The sequence below is a fragment of the Carex rostrata genome, chromosome 12, assembly GCF_964058835.1.
Source record: "Carex rostrata chromosome 12, lpCarRost1.2, whole genome shotgun sequence".
Lineage (NCBI taxonomy): Eukaryota > Viridiplantae > Streptophyta > Magnoliopsida > Poales > Cyperaceae > Carex > Carex rostrata.
The window spans coordinates 12,880,292-12,898,690 of record NC_135929.1 but is presented as its reverse complement, the minus strand read 5'-3'; the positions used below and the strand labels follow the sequence as shown (position 1 = coordinate 12,898,690).

The 18,399-nt window shown below is 35.7% G+C and overlaps 3 protein-coding genes and 1 non-coding gene across 4 annotated transcripts; 2 read left to right on the top strand and 2 right to left on the bottom strand.

The window, feature by feature from the left end:
* Window positions 1-1,517: 1,517 nt before the first annotated feature.
* LOC144563214 (chalcone synthase-like) lies at window positions 1,518-3,218 on the bottom strand. Its single transcript, XM_078312645.1, has 3 exons — window positions 2,941-3,218; window positions 2,154-2,846; window positions 1,518-2,051 (listed from the first exon to the last, which is right to left on the bottom strand). Exons 1-3 carry the CDS (start codon window positions 3,116-3,118, stop codon window positions 1,735-1,737), a joined length of 1,188 nt encoding a protein of 395 aa, XP_078168771.1. The 5' UTR covers window positions 3,119-3,218; the 3' UTR covers window positions 1,518-1,734.
* A 2,051-nt stretch (window positions 3,219-5,269) lies between these two features.
* On the top strand, window positions 5,270-5,343 carry TRNAI-AAU (transfer RNA isoleucine (anticodon AAU)). Its single transcript has one exon. It is a non-coding gene; the product is annotated as a tRNA-Ile (tRNA).
* A 3,875-nt stretch (window positions 5,344-9,218) lies between these two features.
* On the top strand, window positions 9,219-10,803 carry LOC144563185 (uncharacterized). The gene has a single exon (XM_078312599.1). It carries the CDS (start codon window positions 9,430-9,432, stop codon window positions 10,315-10,317), a length of 888 nt encoding a protein of 295 aa, XP_078168725.1. The 5' UTR covers window positions 9,219-9,429; the 3' UTR covers window positions 10,318-10,803.
* Window positions 10,804-15,113: 4,310 nt separating this feature from the next.
* Window positions 15,114-18,091, bottom strand: LOC144563526 (ubiquitin-conjugating enzyme E2 28-like). The gene is made up of 5 exons (XM_078313021.1): window positions 17,889-18,091; window positions 17,318-17,396; window positions 16,691-16,818; window positions 15,926-16,030; window positions 15,114-15,483 (listed from the first exon to the last, which is right to left on the bottom strand). The coding sequence occupies exons 2-5, from the start codon at window positions 17,385-17,387 to the stop codon at window positions 15,340-15,342; spliced, it is 447 nt and encodes a 148-aa protein (XP_078169147.1). The 5' UTR covers window positions 17,388-17,396; window positions 17,889-18,091; the 3' UTR covers window positions 15,114-15,339.
* Window positions 18,092-18,399: the final 308 nt, after the last annotated feature.

Below are 18,399 nucleotides of genomic sequence, written 5' to 3'. Positions count from 1 at the left end.
CTATGCTATCCATAGCACCCAAGCCTTACTCTATATATATATATATATATATATATATATATATAGAGTACGGCTAACGCGCTTCCTCTAGCATATGGGCCGAAATGCTTCCGGTGGAAATTTGAAATTTCAAAATCCAAAAAGTCGATCTGAACCGTTCATCTTCTTCTCCATATTAATATCTGCTTGGAAACCAAATTGTACATTTTTCTGAAATTTTTTACTATTTATTAAGCCATTTTGAAAATTGCTGATCCAACGGTGGCTTACCAAACAGTAAAAATCAGAAGCTACCGTTGGATCAGCGATTTTCAAAGTGGCTTAATAAATAGTAAAAAATTTCAGAAAAATGTAAAATTTGGTCTCCAAGCAGATATTAATATGGAGAAGAAGATGAACGGTTCAGATCGACTTTTTGGATTTTGAAATTTCAAATTTCCACCGGAAGCATTTCGGCCCATATGCTAGAGGAAGCGCGTTAGCCGTACTCTATATATATATAGTAAGGCTTGGGTGCTATGGATAGCATAGAGGATTACGGTGCTACGGCTCAATATTTGAGTTTTCAAAACCCTAACGGTCGATCTGAACCGTTCATCTTGTTCTCCGTATTAATATGTGTTTGGAGACCAAATTTTACTTTTTTTGGAAATTGTTTACTATTTTTTTAGACAGGTAGAAAATCAAATATCTGAATGGTGCAAAAAAATTTAGATCAAGTGATTTTCTACCTAGCTAAAAAAAATAGTAAAAAATTTCCAAAAAAATGTAAAATTTAGTCTCCAAACACATATTAATATAGAGAATAAGATGAACGGTTCGGATCGACTATTAGAATTTTAAAAACTCAAATATTGAGCCATAGCACCGTAGCCCTCTATGCTATATATGCATAGCACCCAAGCCTTACTCTATATATATATATATATTTTAAAGGACAGTTATTGAATAAGAAAATTTTATTTACATCTCTCAACGGAAGTTTTTTATTCTACTTTACACAATGTTAACTCGTAAATAACACACTGATTAAGGCCACGAATGATCGACCATGATCGTACGTTCCCATTCTATTCTTTACTCTCCTTTTACTAACAATGGACTGGCCATAGATTAGCTTCTTCTGTTGTTTCATTAATTAATCTATTTGTCTGCTTTCTTTTCTGAGAGAATATCCTCCAATTCCTCTCTTTCTACAATGATCAAAGCCCCGTTGCCCATGCCCCGTCCCATCTCTTCTTTTGTTCCCCTGATAGGGCGACCCTATTATTCCACCAAACTTCATGTGCAACCTCCGTATGTATTGGTAGTCTTATGTTCATTGCTGCAAAGAACCCCATCGAAAAGCCCTAGCAAAGTTGCAATTCCAGAATAGGTGATCTCTAGATTCAACCTCATCCGTTGTGCACATGACACACTCCCAGTCAACCGCACAACATATATAATTTGAAATAAACTATTTTTGCTGGGATGCAGATGAATAAATTATAAATAGTTAAATTATCCTCAGGCAACAAATAAGACACCAGTTCAATATTATCAATTAACGTCCAATATAGTTTTATTCCTTCTGTTGTAATAATTGTAGTTTCCCGGTCGCATTCAAAAAACAAAAACAAAAAAAAGCAATAATAGAAAAAGTGCTACTGTTAATTAGCTAGCGATAAACTAATTAATTTCAACTTAAACAGTAAGCACACGTATATATATCATCCAGGCCGGGGCTGTTCTCTCTCAGTGTGCCGGGGCTTCGACGACGGGAATGCTACGTAAAACAACGGACTCCACAGTGAGGCCTGGCCCGAAACCGAAGAGCACACCCCAGTCGAGGCCCTCTCCAGTGGTGGCCTTGCCTTCCTTCACCGACCGCCGCCTCATCTCGTCCAGTATGAACAGAACGCATGCACTCGACATGTTACCGTACTCGCTCAGCACGTGCCTTGTCGCACGCATCTTCTCCTTCTTCAGCTGGAGCTTTTGCTCTACTGCGTCTAAGATCGCCGGGCCTCCCGGGTGTGCAATCCAAAAGATGGAGTTCCAGTCATTGATACCTGCATGTACCGTACATATATATATTAGCTATCTTGTTTGGTATTGTTTATTATATATTTAGTGACAAATATAATTATAAGTGTAATATATTGTTTCATTACCAAGGGGAGTAAAAGCCTCAACAAGACTTTTCTCGATGTTTGTCGAGATGAGCCGGGGCACATCCTTGAGGAGATGGAAGGTGAGACCGACTTCACGGAGGTGGCCATCGATGGCTCCCTCTGAGTTGGGCAGGATGGTCTGTGCAGCTGAGACCAACTGGAACCAAGGCCGCTCGATTGCTAGGTCAGGGTCAGCACCTACGATCAAAGCAGCTGCACCATCTCCGAAAAGTGATTGTCCGACAAGGGAGTCAAGGTGGGTATCTGAGGGTCCACGGAAGGTAACGGCAGTAATCTCCGAGCAAATCACCAAAACTCTAGCACCGCGGTTGTTCTCAGCCAGGTCCTTGGCCATGCGGAGCACGGTACCACCAGCAAAACAACCCTGTTGGTACATCATCAAGCGGTTGACAGACGGACGAAGTCCAAGGAGCTTGGTGACTTGGTAGTCAGCCCCGGGCATGTCGACACCGCTAGTGGTGCAAAAGATCAAGTGGGTGATTTTGGATTTTGGTTGGCCCCACTCCTTGATGGCCTTGACGGCTGCCTCCTTACCGAGCTTGGGTACCTCCACGACAACCATGTCCTGACGTGCGTCAAGTGACGGCTCCATGTAAGCGGTCATGTTCGGGTTTGCAGCTAAGATCTCCTCGGTCAGGTGCATGTACCTCTTCTTGATCATCGACTTGTCGCCTGAAATACAATAAGATTATCATGAGAAACTAAAACTAAAATAATTGGCAACATATATATATATACATCTTCATACTAAATTTGTACAACTTACACATGCGCTTGAACTTCTGTTTAAGATCAGTCATATGCTCACTGTTCGTCATGCGGAAGTAGAAGTCGGGGTAATCAGCCTGGTACACTTCATTTTTCGGGTTAGCTGTACCGATGGCCAAGATGGAAGCCGGACCTTGTGCACGTTGTGCTTGCCTGATCTCCTGTACTTTAGCCATAGCTTAAAGTTTGTTGAAGAATTAAACTTGAAGAATTAATGACTGAAGAGAGGAGAGAGCAATTAAAGAGGTGAAAGGGTTTGTGTTATGATTTGTGATGGAGGAGATAATTTATAGGATAGAGAAGAGGAAGGTGCATGATAGATAGATAGATAGATAGATAGATAGATAGTATGACAGATTTGAAGAGACTGGTGGGGTGTTCAAACTTAGACTTGTTAGGTATCATAGAAAATGGAAAGAGAATCAGAGGCATAAGTCCATCTAGCTCCTGTTGCCACCAACTTCCTATTTGAAGAAAAAATGGTTTACCAAAACCTACTAATTTACTTGCCTCAATTTCCATTTAAGCTAAACTTATTTTTTTTTCTATAGATTGCAATAAAACTGTTAGTATAGATTCTATAAAGATATCATATTATTCTGGATGTAATTAATTAATTATGAAATGATTTGTTGATTGAATTGAAGAGTGTGTGTGTGTGAGAGAGAGAGAGAGACAGAGAGAGAGAGAGGCACCTACCCATTGTAATAAGTCTATTCCACATGTGGTAAATTAATTGTTTACTAGTTATCGGTCTCACTACGTAACGACTAACGACTGTGGTTGTTAGATTAAAAACAAGACGGAGGTTGTTAGCAACTAACACAAACGAACATAGTAAACTTCATTATTGCTTTTCTAGTTTTGAATTAGTTAGGACACTACTTTAGCTTAATTAATTCATTAGTTTATCCCCCCAAAATTACAGGATATAAATAATGAAGGATTTTATTTCAAGGACCGCGCGTATATATATATATATATATATATATATACATGGGCGGAACTAGTGTATTTATACTCGGGCGGGTACGGGTACCCCGGGTATACCCGTCTCGGGTACGGGTATACTCGGGTACAAGGGTATTCGGGTACGGGTATGGCGGGTATAATTTTCAAAACCCATACCCTACCCGTGTACCCTTGACGGGTAATGCGGGTACGGGTACGGGTAGGGCGGGTACGGGTATTTATTTATTTTTTTTTTTTTTGCTGTTTTTTTTTTTTTTTTTTTGTTGGTTTTTTTTTTTTTTTTTGCTGTTTTTTTTTCTGGTTTTTTTGTTGGTTTTTTTTTTGTTTTTTTCTGGGTTTTTCTTATTTTTTTTCTGGTTTTTTTTGTTGGTTTGGGGGAAAAAAAAATCAGAATTTTTGAATTTTGAAATGGATGAACAGTAACTCGGGTATACGGGTACGGGTACTCGGGTAGTCGGGTACGGGTTTAGTCGGGTACGGGTAAACTCGGGTAGGGTATGGTCGGGTATTGGTCCAAAATAACGGGTCCGGTCCGGTTTTTGCCCGTACCCGACCCATACCCGAACTCGGGCACGGGTACCCCGGGTGGCGGGTACGGGCGGGTATACCCAACCCGGGTTTTTGCCAAACACTAGGCGGAACTAGAATATTGAGATGACGGGCGCGTATATATATATATATATATTATCATTATGTAAAAGCAAATTAATGATTATCGCGGTCACAAAGTCACATGGATTTCAACGAACCAGATGATGACGTACTTTATTGAATACTTGCACACAAGAAAAATATCAAAGTTAATTCTGACCATTTCTTCAAAAAAAAGAAAAAAAAAAAAAAAATCAAAGTTATTGTGACCAATAATACACTTTTGTTAACAGATACAAAATCATTAATTTATCAGATTTGTAACCGGACACAACCAAAATAAACAGGGATCAAGTGCAGATTAGCCTCACTCTGTTATATATATATATATATAATAGTGATCAAAATTGTTAAGTTTAATTGTTCCTCGTTTTAAGAATCAAATTTGGGGCGTCATCATTTTAATTTGTATTACTCAATATATATATAGTTTGGTCTTAATTTGCATATTAATATACCTAACCCAATTTGAATCTTAATTGGTCCAAGATTACGTTGGTATATATATATGTCAAATGAACTTTCTTTTTAAATGGCGTCAGATCGATGTACCAACCAGTGTTAATTGTAAAAAACAGATTAATTAGGGGAGGAAACCGCTAGCTGTTTTTGTATCAAAATTAAGTTGAACATTTCTCCGTTGAATGGGAATCATATCTTATATAATTTTGACAGATTAATTATCCAATAATATAAAAGAAAAAGGCCTATTAGCTCAGTTGGTTAGAGCGTCGTGCTAATAACGCGAAGGTCACAGGTTCGAGACCTGTATAGGCCATGTTTTTTTAGCGCTTCTCATTTGTTTGTCGGTTATCACTTATCACTCAGTTCAGTTCGTTGCTAGTAGGAATTTCAATATCTAATATACATCCAAAGCCCGATACCAAAAATAGGCCCATGGGCGGTCTCTTCTACTATTTAGGCCCAAAATACGATCATAAAGATGTCAATCACATAAATTATTATAAGTCGTATGGATAGTATTGAATATAGCTTGGGTGGCCTAATAGGCTCTTTATACACTAATTGGTTTCTTTGAGAAGCAAGTTATATATTAAATGGAGTATATTTTGACACGCAACTGTTATATTTATTTCAATAACATATCCATCGTTACAGACAGTACTTGGTCATTGTTACAATTAACATAGTGGGTTATATATATATAACATTTGCTTAGTTTATACATAACAGGCTACTTTCTATATATTGGAATTGGATTGATCCAACGGTGCCTTTTGGTTTTAATATTGATATTTGGATTAGTGATTTTCAAAGTGGCTTAATAAAAAGTAAAAAAAAAAAATTCAAAAAATGTAAAATTTGGTCTCCAACCACATATTAATATGGAGAACAAGATGAACGGTTCGGATCGGCTATTTGGACTTTGAAATCTCAAAAACTGGCTCGTTATAACTTAGGTTGAAATTATAACGTTATGACATTAGCCGGACTATATAATATATATTAACATTTTTTTTATAAAAATATGCTTAAAATACATAAAGTTCCTCATCCTAATTTTTTTTTCTCGAATTATATTTGTATTTTATATTTTTCTTAAAAAATATAAATTTAAAATTGTTTTCAAATATTTGTAAACTAGAAGGATTCAAATGTCTCGTCTCTTTAGTGCCTCACATTCTTATTACTGTTTTGAAAATACATATTGTAAATCAGAACTGCTCAACATAATTTCTATATTAAAATGTATTTGGACACCAATTTTATATTTTTTAAAATTATTTACTATTTTCTAGATAGATACATTTCTTTTTATATATAGTTAGAATATTTTAAAAACAATAATTTGATATCTATCTAAAAAAAATAGTTAGAAAAATTGAAAATAATATAAAATTTAATTTTGAAACATATTTTCATATAAAAATTACATTGACCAGTTCATATCTATTGTTTAACTTTAAAAATAAGGATAAAATGCGAAGCACTATTAAAATATAAAAAACACAAAATATGAGTGTTGTAAAAAACATTCATTTAAATTAATTATTTTTTATTAATTAGTGGATGCGATGAGCGCATGAAGTTATTTACAAGACTGCAAAATATTTGAATCGTGGTAATTATGAAATTATATTATATTTCAGCCGTGAATTTTGTGGTGTCCTACTAAACATTTTGTGGTGTGACTGAATGTGTCAGAGAGGGAAATGATCGTGGAATATGCTGCTGATGTTCTTTTGGTTTCTTTGGATTCGAATTCGAATTTAGCATCTTTCATCTTTTGATCCCCCAGGGACGAGGGTCAGGATCAGCAACGGGATCGGGATCGGGATCGGGATCGGGATCGTGATGTCAGAGACTCAGAATATCCGTATCCACCCGATCTCCACTTTCATTTTAATTGCCAAAGAATAAGACACAGCATGTACCCAATTTACCCCTTGCTCGCTTTAAGACTGTACACCCGGTTTATATGCCCATCCAACCTCGATTTACCAGTACAGACGTACAGCTCTATTATTTTACCTTTTCCATAATGCCCTTTTCAAAAATTGAAATCGGTGCAGCCTAGTCATATGAAAACCGGTCGGGTCAGGTTGGGGTCCGGACCCGGCCGGGTCACAGTTTTCACGGTCATCGGGTCTGGCGGGTCTACGGATTAACACGGGTCAAGACCGTTGGGTCTAATTTGGAGGACTTGGTCCAAATTAGTGCTAAATCCATGACCCAAAATTCACACTGGTTGGATTCGGATCTTTTTTTTTTTCTTTTTTTTTTTTTTAACAGTAGACTGTTTCTGGCCGAAACAAGTCTGTTTCTATTTAGTCCGATCTGGTTCGAATTTGGTCAATTCCGGATATAGACGGGTCTCGGGTTAGTCCGGTTCAGGTCTAGGCGGGTCTCGAGTTTGGACGGGACTAATGAAAAAACCGGTCTAAATCCTTACTAGACCTGACCCTTGGGTTAGTTCGATCCGGTCCGGTCCGGGGGTCTAGCTAGAGTGGGGTCGGTCCTGGTTTGAATCTAGACCCGCCAGATTTTTTCAATACACTAGTGTAGGCTAAAACTAACATATATTATTTTTTTGTAGAATACATGCGAATATATGATAATTAAAATAAGGAGCTCTACCAGTTGTAATTTTAAAGAGAGAATGCCGACTTAAATAAGAAAAACAAAATAAAGTTGAATGTAATACTTTGAAGAGGAGGATTCAAATGCCTTCATTTTTTGTGTCTCCACCATGTCTCTATTTTTTAAAACTTTAATAACTCAAAATTTAAAACTTAAAAGTCAAAATAAAACCGTTAGATGTGACCTATGTTATCACAAGTATTCATATAAATAAATAAAAAAAATTATATCACAAGTATTTTGAGTTATCACAAATATTTTTTATATAATATAAATAATTTAAACCGTGACTAGCTTGTAGTTTTGCATATCACAAGTATTCATACTTGTGAATGTGTCACTTTATTCTTTGAAATTAGTTTTAAAGAATGTGACTTGTTGACCGTAGTTAGGACATTTTTTTGCCTCCACTTGTCAGCATATGAATCATGTGCAAATTTTACAAACTTTCTTTTTTCTTGTCCTCATAAAATCTTGACTACTTGGAAATTTTGACGTCAAAAAAAAAAAAAAAAAATTGAAACACTTTTCAATCTCTTTTTCAGAGTTTCAAATTTAACAATCGGGGTTGAATATAAGTACATGATAATTCGTGGAATAATTTAAATATCCTTAACACTGATAATTGTGAAAATAGCCCCAGTAAAAATGAAACGAGAAAAGGGATGCATGAATTCTGAAAATCAGAAAATGGATTTTATTAAACTATAAATCCAATAATAATCAATACATGTTACGTCTTTGATTTCGATTCATCAAGTCCACACGTAATTTTGACTACGAAACATAGTTGAATTTAATAATAGATCCATTTGATTATTCTATGTTTGTTGTGTATTTTGTGGACTGGTTATGTAAAAATTTGATACAATAATTACATTGAATTTTTTTTCAAAATGTAGTAAAATTTACCGATTTATTGTAATACAAATAGTATATTATTGTATTACGTTTTTCCCTCCATGTCTAAAAATGTTTCATATTTACACTCTTAAAAATATTTCATATTTACACTTTTAAAAATATTTCAACGTCTTGAGTTGAAATAAAAAATTTGGATGGGCACGGGCGCAATGATATTTCTCAAAGAATATATTCTTTTGTAGTGCTAGTACAGTGACAGAATTTAGTTTTTTTTTTTTGTTGTACCGGTACGGCGGTACCAGACCTGAGACCCTAGGCCAGAATAATTCGACTCACTCCTATTTTAGAAGGTTCTGGAGAGTGGAGACGAGTATAGGAAACGACAAAGACAAACAGTCCTTGTTTGAATTTCAAATCAGGCGGTTCTGCCATTTAATTCTAGACCAGATCTATTAACACCTGATGGTCCAAAACCGACTTTTCTCGGGGTCTGAATCCCCTAAAGTAATTCAAAAATTGATTTTATATCCGAGCCAATCATCCCCGAGTTGGAAATTGGAATGCACGAGGTGATCTTAAGATTTGTGCCAATGCAGATCGGACAGTCGAACGAAACATAAAAAATTAAGTTACTGTAGGAGATAGGAATACTTTTTTCTCGCACTTATCTCGGCCCCTCCTCTCGTTTCTCCTCCCATCCTTCTATCCTCCATTTCCCGCCTGGTTGCTTCTCCCGAAAACAAGTATCAAACCCTAGAAACCCTTACACGAAACGAAACGAAACCTATTACTTTGCTCCCATGTCTCCACTGTGCGCTCCTCTCTCCCCTTCATTCCGACCCAAGGGCTGAGCGAGCACCACCCCGTTTATCCCCATGCCATAAATTCCAATTCCTCCATGGCTATACTAACCTCAAACCCCAATTCTAACCCTAACCCTAACCCTAACCCTAATCCTAGCTCTTGCACCAATCCGCCTCCTGTACCTCGCCTTGTGCGCATCCTCATATCTGATGCTGATGCAACAGACTCGTCAGATGATGACGAGCGAGTGCTGTTGCCGCCACGAAAGAGGGTGAAGAGGAGCATCATCAAGGTAGAAACGGGTGCGTCATCTAGGGTGCGGCCGTCAGTTCGCCCAAGGTACCGTGGTGTGAGACTGAGACCGTGGGGCCGGTATGCGGCAGAGATCAGAGACCCAAACCAGAGGCGGAGGCTCTGGCTCGGCACTTTCGACACGGCTGAAGAGGCGGCGGCCGCCTATGATCTAGCTGCAGTCAGGTTGCGGGGTCCGAAAGCAATTACTAATTTTGTGGTGGATCCCACTGGGCAGGCTGACGAGTCCTTTGATTTGAAGAAAGAGGTGAGCAATTCTATTGATACTTTGGTAAATCCAAAATTAGAGGCCAAATTTTTTAGTACCACTGTTCTGAGAGACATAAAAGAGGAGGCGGATTTGGTTGTGGTCCCTGCTGGTGCGGTTGAGCCGAAGCAGGAGACCGGTCAAGTGGCAGGTCCTTTTCCTGGTCTGATTATTGGGTCTTATAATAAAAGGAAAATGGAGGGGGATAATGGTTCAAACAGGGTTGTGATGGACCTGAAACCAAATTCCCGAGCTGACAAGGAAGGGTTGGATGTAGAAAAGAGCGAGATGGCTTGTGTCAGGGTGCGGGGCCAGATGGCAGTTTCTTCGAAGGTGGATGCAGTAAAAGGCGAGGGGTGTAAGATTGGGCTGGGAAGGCTCAGTGCTAATGTTTATGTGCATGAGGTCGGTGGCGGTGCCTAGGATAGATATTTTGTACCCATCCATATGTACCTAGTGATTTAGATGATTTGGATGTATAAACTATGTGCAGTTTATTCGGGTTAATGTGTTATATTAGGATGATAAGCTACATGGTCACATTAGGTTGTTGGTTTATTCCTAATATAATATGTTAAGCAGGATGAATTGTTCATGCAATATTTTGTTTGGTTTCTGCCAACTTATTTGGATTTAGTTGGTACATAGCTGGTACCGAGTGCTTGGTTTGCATGGTGTATGGTATGGTATATCTAGTTTACTAAACTTTTGCGCAATTTATTGTTGCGGAATTTATTGTTGCGTATGAGTTCGTTACATGTCTTTTGTCGTGGAGTTATTAATCAGTGAGGAGAATATTATAGTAGCTTGCACTTGTAATAGCTGTGTATTATATAATTTTGTGCGAGTTAACTTTGACATGTTGCTGTATATATATATGATTCTATGGCAGATGTATCTTTTGCTTTCCTTTCAAAAGCTTATCATGTTAGCTTCTTTCACCTTTTTATGATCACTTTTGAGTTAAATTGGGAAAAAAAAAATTAGTGCTGTATGAATAATTTGGTAATTCAAAATTCCCTTTGTTGTTCTCTTTTTAAGTTTACTGATATTTTGCATGGAGCGTGAGATAACGTGAACATCGGTCCCTTTTTGGCAATTTTTACTTGTGACATGCAACTAAACTCCTAAAGTCATAGCTCTCTTCCTGGTAACTTGGTGTTTTGTATATTGAATTATTTTAAAGGTTAAGCCAAAAATGAGAAAGATTTGTTTCTCTTTTGAAAGGTTCAGTCTTTGCATTATTTAAGCCTAAGGGCTTCAGTCTTTATCAGAAAAGATCATCCCTTGAAAACTCTTTATAATATCATCTGGTGAATATTTTTAAAGTGATAAATAAATACTTGATTAGGTTAGGTACAGCAGAACCAACTTTTTAGTCGTATTAAAATGTGATTAATATGAAAACAACTGGGATCAATTGATGTTGATTTTTGATTATGATAGATAAGCAGCAAAATCTCCAAATGGAGATCAGTAACCTGACCATATCAGCTGTTAACAAATCAGCCATACCTTTATACAAAAGGCAGGTTACATTTTTAACTAAAACACTTCTGAAGCAAAAGAGCATTGCACAATTCTAAACTGTCTTCATTCTGTCTGAGAAAAGAGGTTGGATTCAGGGCAGTGTTAGTGTATGGCATAGGCGCATAGCCAATACCTTGTCATTTATTGTTCCTATAAGCAATTGAAGTATGAAGGTTGTGGTGATCCAGTTTAAATGTACCGGCATTACCACCATCTCAAGCGAGGTGAGGAAGTGTGGATGGTACGTGTTATTTTGACCTCATCGGATCAGTACAAAAGAGCGAACCTCTAGCAATAAACCTTTGGATATGTTTCAATTGAATACGGTTTTAAATTATACGTATACTGATACAGATAGTTCAAACTTGAGGATATCATTGGTGGATCTGAATAAGATTTGCTTATATGGTGGCAAATCCAATTCTTCCAGTAACATGGAAGAGAAGGTGAAGAAGCAAAATTATACCCCCTAATCATAAAGGAGATGGGAAAAGAGGCACTGGTACGGAGACGAGATAACGGGCTGAACTGGTACGCTACTAGTATGATACTGGTAAGCTACAGGGTACCAAATAGGTACTGACAATTCAAGATGTGGCTGATGAGAAAACCAGAGGCCTATTTTGCAAAAATCCTTGATCTTTCACTAAGTGCTACCAACTATTTAAGTTTCAAAGTTTATGTTTCTGTTTTTTTTTCCCTGCTTTCCTTACTACAAGCTCAGCTGTTTGAGCCTTTTTTTTTTCATTTTTTTATCATTACAAAACTCTTGTAATCTTTTACCATTATCAATGGATTTAAGTGTTGGGTTGACTCACATTTTTTCTCAAAAAAAGTAAAATAAAAATAAAAATTGCTTATATGATTCGCTTTACTAGGCTCCAAATTAGTTGTGAGGTGAATCAACAACAAAAGTACTCCCATCCCATCAATATATATAGTATTAGTATGGACTAAGCACATAATGATATATTCTTTCTTTACTAATTCAGTCAGGTACCTTTAAATTTTTTCCTACCAACAGCACAGCAAGAATGAGGTGCTAATTGTAAGATACGTTTCTGTGTTTGATTTTAATTAATCTTCAAACATTGATGCTGCGTCCCACACGAACACGTGAATTGAACACAGAAATCAAACAATCAAACCAATTTGATTAATCAAGCTCAAGATACACAACAATGGCGAATATTATAGTATAGGTTGCAGTACTTGTAATAACCATGTACCTAGTATATATGATTTTCTGGTAGATTTATCAGTTGCATTACTCTCAAAACCATGTATATAAATTGTGTTATTTGAAAGGTTAAGCCCCAAACTAAAATAGTAACAAAATTAGATAAATTTTCATTAGGTTATTTAATCCCAATAGGGCTTCAGTCTTTATCAGATGGATATGAACATTCGCATTCGCATTTATGTATATAGAAACGTATATTTTTCAGAGGAATACAGTTTTAGATTATAAAGCAGATAAGGATACAAATATTTCAAACTTTAATTAGGATATCTGTGGTGGATCCGATCCGAGAAAGATTTGATTCAAAACCCATTTATAATACTTCTTTCACAATCCTTCTTCTACGGCTCTACCTCTACCTCTACCTCTTTAACTGATAAATGATAAATGATAAGAAGCTTGAACCAAATACATCCTTCTCTTCTTCTTCTCTAGGCGCCAAATTTTGGAGGTTGAATACAAGTCTCCATCCATCACCAAAATTCAAAGATATCATTCAAATATCGTCAATAATAGTATGTATGGGCTTAAATAATACTATACATACATGCATGCTGAAGTAATTATATTATTAGCCGACCATGCACTTCCACACAACAAACACATTTGAAGCATGGACTTGAAAGATATCAGTTTTATATAAAATGAGGGGTTGCACAACAAATTTTTTTATTGAAATAAAATTATTCTAAATAATTCAAACCTCAATTAAAATGAAATTGAAAGGAAATAACTCAAAGCACATTATCACTCAGATTCTTACTGATATATGCTTTCTCTGTCTGTGTACCCTTAATTTTTTCCTATCAGCAGCAAGTATGAATAGTTGACTTGCGTGATTGATTGCCAGAGATTTGAGTTGTAAAAGTACTGCTTGGTTTTCATTTCATGATTGCTTCATTGTCTGGTTTTGTCCAACAGATATAGTATGTATATTTACTAGTATTATATCCATGCATTGCAATGAAATATACTAAATGACAAATAACATTTCTTAAATAATATATTAAATAACATCTACACGTAAATAACATTCCATAAATAATATATCAAAGAACATTTTAAATGACATACATTTTTTTTATCTATTTGACTTATTTTCTTAAAAAAAATCTCATAAAAAATGACATGTTAAATGACAAATAGCATTCTCTTAAACAATATTACCAAAATAGAAAAAAAATGAAGACATGATCAATCAATTATCAGTCAACTCAAAAATTCTTTAAATGACATTTAAAAAAAAATCAAAACCAATCAGAAAGATAATACAATTTGTGTATGGTGTATGCGTGTGGCGAGTATGTGTCTAAATAAATTTAGACTTCTACATGTAAAATAACATAAAAGATGCATAAAATCAAAATATTTTATCGGAGAGCTAATATTCAATGTGGAATTTCATCTTTAAATCAAAACCGTCCACAAATCAGGACACCTATGTGCTTAATATAAGAATGGAGATAATCAAACTCTTTTTTTAGAGGAGGGTTTCAATACCTTATATTTTATATTTTCGTTTTCAAAATCCGTTTAACATTATATTCATATTAAAATATGCTTGGAGATAAAATTTTATAATTTTTGAAATTTTTCACCTAATTTTTAAGAAAGGTATAAAATCACTGTTTCTAGACCATTAAAAAACAGTGACTTTCTACCATCTTAAAAAATAGTAAAAAAATTATAAAATTTTATCCCAAGCATATATTTTAATATATATATCATTTTGAAGTTGAACGGTTTAGATCGACCATTTGAATTTTGAAAGAGAAGATATGAAATATGATGAAGTATGAAATGCATAAGGTATTGAAACCCTCTTGTAAATAACTCTTTTTTTTTTTAATTAATATATCTTTTGGCTTTCTAAGCCAACCTTGGAAAAAACTCAGGAATAAAGCTATATCCAGTGAGGGGTGGCAAAAGTTTATTCTAAGTTACGCCTCATCAAATCACAGCCAAAAGGGAACCATTTCAGTCATCACAGAGAAGCCTTAGTTATAGAAGTCTGTAATAATTAAGTTGACAAGGTTATAGAGAAGAATGAAAATGGACTGTCATTAGGAAGCCACAGAAAAGTTGTTGTTTTAGAAAGTTTTCGATTAATATTAATTTTAAGCATCAGATTAATCTTTATAATCTGTAATGTATATATCTCATCATTTATGGCTCTTCGAATTTGGTGCGTCGAAATCAAAAGATTGTTTTAAACTTTTAATCCGGTTTGTTTCCTGTCATTTCATATCTCATTATGACATTATACCGAGTCAGGTATTATAATGCACTGGATCTGAATTCCATTGGTTTAGTCAGGTAATTATTATTAGCAGTGTCCCCAAAATTGAATGGCATGAATTTGCCTTGTTGTTTTTACTACTGTGTCTGTGGGGTTTGAATCAGCTCCGTTTCACAACAACAAAACAACAAGACACTTGGTATGAGCAGCTTATTAACAATAAAACATCAACACAGTTCAATGTCACAATACCTACTGAAAAAAAGAAGCAAACAATAATTTTTAGTTTAGCTTATTAACAAATACGCACGACTCAACAGTATGACTAACAATTGAAAAGGAACACAAGTTTTCTGGATCACATAGTTAACAGAATAGGCCATTAAATAGTACTTAAAATCTGTTCTTCAGGAAATTTTCCGGGCCCCATATGTCAGCCCATGGCGTACTTCTGGGTCCAGCTGCGAGCAGTATTCTCATACTTGGCTCGGTCGGTCTTGTACATATGTGCTATTTCAGGCACTAATGGGTCGTCTGGGTTTGGATCCGTTAGGAGCGAGCAAATTGACAACAAGACCTGTTCAAGTATAGTTAGTTTCTCTTTTGTTTTCATCTTGAGCACATTTTACAAAAACAAATATGCAAGTTAATTTGAAGTAGCATATTGGCATTGGAGACAGAAAAAACCCTTTCACAACATAAAAAGGCACTAAAGTTTCCCCAAGAAAATAAATAAATAAAATAGAAGGAAAACAAAGAAAAAGAAAGAGAGGCTGTTACAACTGCTTGTATGGTTGGTACTGGGTATAAGAAGAACAGCTCAATTAGAGAGAGAGAGAGAGAGAGAGAGAGAGAGGTAGAGAGTTCTTTATCTATCTTACAGTAGCCACCAACCTGTTATCTCACAGACTGTCCCAACCAAATAGAACATTAATATAATTGAATAAAATTTATATAAAAATTAGAGGTTAGATATGATGTAATTGTGCACATGCGATTCTGCATGCATATATGTATACCTTGGAGATGGTAAGAGCAGGGCTCCATTGTTCCTTGAGAATATCCAAGCAGATGCTACCATTGCTGTTTATATTCGGATGGAACACCTTCGTCTTGAATGCAACCTTTATTATTTGCAATTGTTTTGTCACTAAATAGATTAATCTAGAGCCACAACTAAGCGCAAATTTCATCATAAAAATCAGGGAAACATAAGAAATGAGAAAAAGGAAAAGTGAGGCTATGGTAATATGCATATTTCAGAGCGGGTCTGTGCTATGAACTCATATATTCATTTTCAAAGTCCAAATAATCAAGCTGAGTTGCTCAACATAATCATCATATAAAAATATACTTGCTAATTTTTCCGATATGTAGGAAATCACTTGAATTAAACATTATGGACCATCTAAAAATATAGGAAAAAAGTTTCTAAAAAACGTAAAATTGGCCTCCAAGTTAATTTTAATATGGAGATCATGTTTAACGGTTTCGGATCAACTGCTTGAGCTTTGAAAATAAAAATATGAATCAATAGACCTAGTCGATCCATAATATGCATATTACCATAGCCTTACACAGAAAGGAAATAATAAATCTTAAAGAGTACTTGACTCAGATTTTTTTTTTTATACCACTGTAAACAAATGCTACGAGCATTATAGTCTTGACGGGTGTCGGCACCACGCCTGTTTTAAATGTCTTTGTACTACACCCTACTACTACCAAACCGGAAGCCGCTATGTCATGAAGAGATGATTTGATATCAATATAATGAGGTGTACCTTGGGGGGTTTGAAAGGATAGTCAGGAGGAAAATGGATGTTGACCAAGAAAACACCGCCTGAATAAGGGCTGTCAGGTGGGCCCATGATTGTTGCTTGCCAGTGGAACATATCCTCCCCAGCCGGACCTATTCATATATAACATAATATTGACCTTCCAAAGAGAAATGTTCTTATTTTAGCAAAAGCACTGTATTTTGACAAAGTTAGTTCCCAGCCAAAACTAACTCAACTGATTGGGTCTCATTTGGGCCTTAGTTTCTGAACACAATATATGGGTATAGTATTCTGGTCATGGCTTGAACCAGACAGATACGGGTATAGTATTCGAATAAATTTCAGATGACTTTCACTGAGACCTCAAAATAAATGTCATAAACCTTCTACAAAAGTAAACTCCTCTGAGTTATCCTCACATGTCAAGAAGGGGCGGCATAAAATGGAAGGGGTAGTTTGGAGCTTTTTTTTTTTTGAGAATACGAAGTTTTGTGGAAACGATTTTGTATGATGACAGGAGTAAATGTTGTGCAAGGTAGTTCCCATGATTTGAGGGTTATAATATAATGGATGCTTTCTGAAACTATATAGTTAAAATAAATTTAAACAATAAAACTAATTGAAATGTACCAGCACTGCATGAGGTTGGGGGGTCTTTCTGGAGGTCTTTCAGCTCCTTCAAAATACGCTTTGAAGCCATGATCCAATGCTGATAGAGAAATTAAAGACTATTTAAGAAGTTTGTCTAAAATACTTATTCAATAAATGTAAAAAGAAATTAAAGACTACTTATAAAGCACTTGGCAGTGCAAAAAGCCTCTGCCTGAAGCAAAAGACTATTATAAGGTAAATATTTACATACATGATACATGCCAAAAGAAAATAGAAATTTCCATTAGCTTAGTAATATTTGAGATGTATGTTACCAAGAAAATATAAATCTCTTTTATATCATTCTGTCATAATTTTCATATTTTGAAATGCATAGAGAATTTACAAACTTAATTAGCCCCAAAGAGAAGGAAGACCACAATTTCTGAAGTATTATATGCGAAGGATATCAGATCCGTCCAGTAATTTCATGATTGGACGAAACCCAGCAAAGATCTACCAAAATCGTTGAAACGATTGAACAAACCAACTTAACAACGAGAAAAGCGGAGAGCAGAGAATAGCTAGCTCGATTGAGAGAGAATCTAACCTGAAGTGCGAGATTTGGCCTTGAATTGAATTGGATTGGAGAAAGTGAGAAAGAGAAGTGGGGAATTTTTGGGAGAGGAAATCGATGAATTAAAAAAAAGTAGAAAGAAAGAAAGAAAGAAGGTAGAAGGTTAGAAGGAGAAGAGAAGAGAAGAGAAGACCTCAACCTCAAGTTTAGGTCTCTATATTTGTAATTGGATCCGGGCCCACAAACCCTAAACCCAATCAAAGAGGTGAGTGATTCGCTTTCCTTTTACTTTTTCTAAACACTACTTTAATCTTTTTGAAGAAACAAACAGAAGAAAGTTTTATTTGGGTTATCGGATGGATTTATAATGGATGGATAATTCCTTATCGGGTTAGATCGGTAGGTGGAAGGTCGCAAATGTACGCCAATATACAACTCCGACAAAAAGAGTGGGTAAATATATTGACAGACCTGATTTACTTCATGAAGCGCAAAATAAACTGAAAAAGTACATAGCTGGTTTGCTGCATGAAACCAAATTAGC